General features: G+C 35.2%; 1 protein-coding gene across 2 annotated transcripts in view; it reads left to right on the top strand.

The window, feature by feature from the left end:
* The window catches only part of MORC3 (MORC family CW-type zinc finger 3), a 44,214-nt gene extending 38,636 nt beyond the window's left edge, over positions 1-5,578 (top strand). For both annotated transcript variants that reach the window (XM_059889577.1, XM_059889576.1), the window contains exon 17: positions 2,406-5,578. In XM_059889577.1, coding sequence (XP_059745560.1) covers positions 2,406-2,559 — 154 coding nt within the window. In that variant the 3' untranslated portion in view covers positions 2,560-5,578. The remainder of the gene's footprint in view (positions 1-2,405) is intronic.
* The last annotated feature ends 422 nt before the right edge of the window (positions 5,579-6,000 follow it).

The raw sequence follows: 6,000 nt of genomic DNA on the forward strand, positions 1-6,000 counted from the left end.
TTGATTGGTCAGAGTGGTTAGGAGTATTTTGGGGTGAGAAACTGAAAATTGTCCCAGATGTTAAAGAATTAGGCAGTGACTAGAGGATAAGGGTCCATTTCATGAAACTTAGTTTTTTACCTTGATTTCTTTCTGTATTTACTTGGCAATACTTATTTATGGTTTGCTGTCTCATTTAACTACATGCCTTCTGCAATTTTAACTTAGGAAATCCATAATTACTGAAAATTGCCATTACAGGTGATAATAAGGAAGAAGTTCTGTGAAAATAAGAAAACAATAAATGAATGATTACTCTCAGTAAGGTATTAAATGGACTTGGGGTTCTGACAGTATTGGTGGTTATTATTCAAAAATATTCATTAAGAAAAAAGAAAAGTCAGTAAGGGATAAAGTTGTATAACCCTTCCTACTAATGTAATAAGACTTGGTACCTAAAACATACTGTTGTTGGGAAATAGTTTACCATCCTTACCTGACATTTAAGTTTTTGAAGGATTTCACTAAACCTGTTTATGGAAATAGAATGAATAGAATAGTACATATAACTATGGGGCCAAAAGTTCGGAAAATAAACTCCCAACTGGTGTTTCGGAAAACGTTAACCACAAACATCTGTAGTACTTGTAAAATACAGATCCTTGGGCCAAAGTATGGGTTATTGAATTGGAAACTTTTAAACAGTTTTCCAGATGATCCACTTGCACACTGAACTTTGAGTCATTGATGATCACTTAGATTTGTGCTTTCCAAGACAGTATAGCCACATTTGGCCACTGGCACTTGACATGTAGCTAGTCTGAGTTGAGATGTGCTTTAAGTATGAAATACATGCTGGATTTTGATGCCCTCATATTCAAAAAAAGGAGAAGAAAACGCCTCAATATTTTGATTATATGATGAAATGATATTTCATATGTAACTTAAATTTATTGCTTCATTTTAGTTTTTAATGTGGCTACATTCTTTAAAATTGCATGTGGAGCTCACAGTGCTTTCTCTCAGTGCCGTTACATACACTGAAATAGGGTCTTGTGATGTGTCCTGTAGAGAAGGGGAGTTAGCCAGGAGAGTCCAAAGACTTAAAGGATAGGAAGGTCAGAGATGGCCGTAGGGTCATCCTGGGACTTTGTCTGTTTTTTATATAGAAATTAGGCATCTGATTGAAGATGAGTGGGTAAGCTTGGACAGAAAGCAACTGTTACGGGAATGGTATAAAATTTTATCCAAGATCCAATGGAATCCTAAGATAAGCTCACAAACCAAATGTAAAATCTCATTTTTGTGTGTTGTCAACCTAAAGATGAGCATCTTGTTCCTTCAGAGATTTCTACCCTAGAAAGATCAGTGTCTAAACTAAAGATGAGATCAGATCAGTCGCTCAGTCGTGTCTGACTCTTTGCGACCCCATGAATCGCAGCACGCCAGGCCTCCCTGTCTATCACCAACTCCCGGAGTTCACTGAGACTCACGTCCATCGAGTCAGTGATGCCATCCAGCCATCTCATCCTCTGTCGTCCCCTTCTCCTCCTGCCCCCAATCCCTCCCAGCATCAGAGTCTTTGCTTCTTATACTTTGGAGGAGACAGAATAGAAACAACTGTAACATTCTCTTAATCCATGTGTTTCACTCAATCTTCAAGGAAAGACCACTTGCTGAATAGTTGTAGGTATGTATCTAAAATCCAGAATGTTGATATTCAGATAGCTACATGTATGGAAATCAGGAAGGAATGATAATGATCATTTAATCTAGAGTTTCCCAGTGTTTATAATGAATTCATAGTACAATTAATAGTGAACTTTAGTATGTGATAGGTTCAGAGAAATCCTGCATTTAAAAAAGATCTTGTTTAACATTATTTAACCCAAAGTTTATTAAGCTTAGTTAAGCACAAATCCATTTATACAACTATGGATATCTCATAACCAGATATCTCATACCGTAACCAGAACATGGTTTAGGGAACAGTTGAGTTTACTTTCCTCAGAAGGAAGCTGAAACTCAAAGAGCTACGTCTTATTCTTAGGCCAGTGTTCTCACTAGTATATCAATACTCTTTTCCAGGTAATAACAAGATTTTCAGTTGTAAATAGCATCTTGTTATTTATGTATTTACCAGTCCACATTTTTTCTAGTCTCGAATTAAAATTATATTAGTTGGAACCAAACAGAGCCACTAGTTTTATGAAACATTCTATTTACCAACAGATAAATATTTAGTTGTTAAATAATAAATTATTAAGTGAATTATTAAATCCAGTTCTCTTGAGGAAGTTTTGCTTTTCATTTAGTTTGTGTGCCATTCTAGAGATTCCATTTTAATATTTCTCTTAAATTTTAAGCCCTATTTAAGCTGTATTATTATAATGTTCATCTAATAGGTGTAATATTTGTATTTTCAGCCTCAAACTTCGATCTCTTCGAGTTAACGTAGGACAGCTCCTGGCCATGATTGTACCTGATCTCGATCTTCAGCAAGTGAATTACGATGTTGATGTAGTTGATGAGATCTTAGGACAAGTTGTGGAACAAATGAGTGAAATCAGTAGTACTTAAAGTGTATTTGAGATAATGAAAAATATTTGCTCAGTCTTCGGGTTGTACAGCTTTCAAAATGTAAACAATTTTGTTATAAGTATGATAGGTAACAGACTGAAGAACCATATTCTTTGCTGTATTCTATGCATTCAAGTGTGGACACAAATACTGTGTACACATTATCACACCTTTTGAAATGCCTGTGAATCATTGATATTGAGCAGCTACACAGCTAACTCATGATTCTGCTTTGAAATGTAAATACTTATAATTAAGTCTGCACATATTTTTTTAATCACCCTAATGGACTCAAGTGTTTTTCACCAAGAGGTTTTCAGGTTGCCCCTAACCTTTGTGCAATCTTTTCTGGTTCCCTAAAGTGTATTTTTCTCTGACTTGGGGGCTGTGCCATAATACAAATGGAAATGTTACCTTTGATTTTCTTACAGAAAAGTTTAAAACAGGGTTTTTTAAAATGGAATAACATTCCTGATAAGTTTGAAGTGAATTGAGCATTAATGTTTCTTTTTTTATAAATTCTTATTTCCTGAAGTATTTTATTCATGAAAAGAAAGTAAAGCAGAAACTCCATTTTTGCTGGGATGTTTTGTGTGTTGAGATTGCCAATCATGATCAAACGCAAAGTGTTTTTTACAGAAAAAAGCAACGATTTTTAGTATAAAAGTATCAAAAATATTAAACGTCCCACCACATTTACCTTGAAGCCCATTTTTGGCTGCTTAGTTCGCATGGAGTGGGCACAATAATTGTTTAATATTTCTTTTTGTGAAATTTCCTGTACAGCCTTTTGTAGAATTACTACAGGTTAATATGAGTTGAGGAAGACAATCTTTCTCCAGCAGTACTGCATACTTTTTATTATATTGCAAACCTAAGTGTTTTGTATCCTGGAGTTAAGCAGCAAACAACCTAGGATTATAGTATTACATGCCCTAAAAATTATGCTTTATTGGTCCCATGTTTTGTGCAATTATAAAGAGATGGCTTTCTATTAAGTATAACTGTGTATATAATTAAGAATCGTATTTTCCACAACTAAAATGTGCATTATTTTTTTCAAAGTTTTATCATTGCTATTTATTTTTACTTTTGTTTCTGAACATTGAATACATGTTCCTTTTATATGCTTAATTACATGTCTGTCAGGTACAATGTTAAATTTTTATTGTACATTAACTTCTAGAAAAAGCAAATAAGTGAAATTTTATTTGCTTGATAAGGTAATTGAAAGTGTATTTTTGGTATGAAGCTGGTTTTCTGTCACAATTGTATCTCCTCAGAATTTAAAAATCTTGTAATAAAATAAAAATATATATGATGGCTAACATTTCAGATATTACTTTTAAGGAATTCTATATTCAAGTTATATTTTGAAAACTAAGATTGTGTCTGTTAAGACCCTCAAGTTGAGCTCATTATATTCATTAGAAGTTACATTTAGAAGACTAATACTGTTTGTTTCCATTAAGATGCTCAGACTGGGCTCACCTTGAGAGTGTGTGTGTGCATTTTACACTGAAAAAGAAACTTTCTTTGTATAAATCATTTTAAAAAACCTTGCCTAAATGAGAGCAGCTGTGTATAGCATGTCTAAGTTTGTGAATATTTATGTAGCACTTATTTCTGGAATTTGCAATTTTCCCTTTCCTTTTGGTCAGCTATATTCTTGCAGAAATCCATATTATATGGCTGTTAACTGGCTTAATGGGAAAATTAATCATAGAATTAGTAAGAGAAACTTGCTTGCTAAGTTGATTCTTTGACTATATTTAACCTAATATTCACTCTTTAAGAAAATATTGCCAAGATAAGACTGAAAATGTGGCTAGCAGATTTAAGAGAACAACATGGACCCACATCGCATATATTGAGGTACCTCTACTTCTTTTTTGTTGTTGTTAAATTTTTTAAAAGGCTAGTGTGGGAGGAGTGTGCCGCTTAAACCACTTGTTTAAAGCTTTAAAACAAAAACAGTATGAGGACGTAAACTAGAATTGCCCACAGTCCCTACAGACAAGACCTCAACAGAGACTACAGACTCAGCGAACGCTAAATGTTCTCACAGCACGGCCAGTGTGGCACATCGCTGTTGCCTTTATTGGCCTCAATTCCTACTGTGAGCAGGAGGCGCTGGTGACTGCCCACAGTCTCCGACACTTGACTTGTGCTATTGCACGACCCATTAGGTCATTATTTGACATGGAGGAATAATCAAAGGTGATACGTACTGGTGGTTCTCCACTGGCTGCATTTTAGAATCACTTGTGGGGTTCTTAGGAATCCCAGTGTGAGGATGCTCCCCGTACTATAAGAGTTTTGAGGGTTGAACCAATTGTCAAGACTTTTTTTAAGGCCTCCCAGTGCACTATCAGAGCCAAGAGCCATTGAGCTACACCCTCTAGTGATGAGTGTGAGTGTTGAAGTCAGGTGGTTCCTGAAACCAACCCAGAATCTGCATGGCCACTTTCTCACTGCGGTACAAGGTCAGGGAAAGGGAAGCAGAGCTGGTGCCCAAGTTAGAAATATAAATAACAACAGAATGGTATACTGTGAAAAGACTTCCCCACTGCCTCCCTGCAGGTGACCAGTATTTTTTTGTATGTCCTTCCAGAAAATATTAGCTGCATACATATACACATTCATATATATGCATTCAGTTTCTATTAAATTTTATATCTTTATATTTGATTATATATTTGTATCAAATCTACACAGGTATTATACCATGTAATTGGTAACATTTCCATATTACTCTTTGAACAGCTTTAGTAGCATTTTAAAATGACATGAATACGCTCCCAGTGTTCCTTTTCTTTCTTTCTGGAAAAAACACTACTGTGAAAATAAATACCCACCACACATACTTTTTCAGGCGTATCCAGAATGTAAATTCCTTGTCATGAATACTGATTGGTCAAAGAGTATATGGTATGTTAATTTTAATAAATGTTGCCATCCAGAAATCGTTGTACTTAAACTCCTATGAAAAATAAATGTACGAGTGTGTTTCCTCCTATCTCCATCAAACTTACTAATAGTATGTTGGAAAATGGCAGCTTGCATTTCTTTGTCCCAGGTTGAACATGTTTTCATGTTTTATTGGCCACTTTAATTCCTTTTTCTGTGTTCTCCATCATAACTCTCTGCCACCTCTTTTGGATTCTTCGGTTTATTTTTTTAAAGAAGCTGAGTGTCTGTTAATGTGGCCACAAATGGCTCCAAGCTTTCAGAAAACCTACTGTTGGTTAAATCTTACTTTGCACGGTGTTACACAGATTCATTGGGATGGAATGAGAGACTCACTGGAGTCGTGTTTTTCTGGCCCTTGAATAGCATGTGGCCTTATGGGTGCTGACCCCCATTTAGTAAAAAAATCCACATACTTTTGACCCCCCAAAGTTACTAATAACTTGATCAGAAGACTTACTGATGAATAGT

This window comes from Bos taurus, chromosome 1, assembly GCF_002263795.3.
Source record: "Bos taurus isolate L1 Dominette 01449 registration number 42190680 breed Hereford chromosome 1, ARS-UCD2.0, whole genome shotgun sequence".
Taxonomy (NCBI): domain Eukaryota; kingdom Metazoa; phylum Chordata; class Mammalia; order Artiodactyla; family Bovidae; genus Bos; species Bos taurus.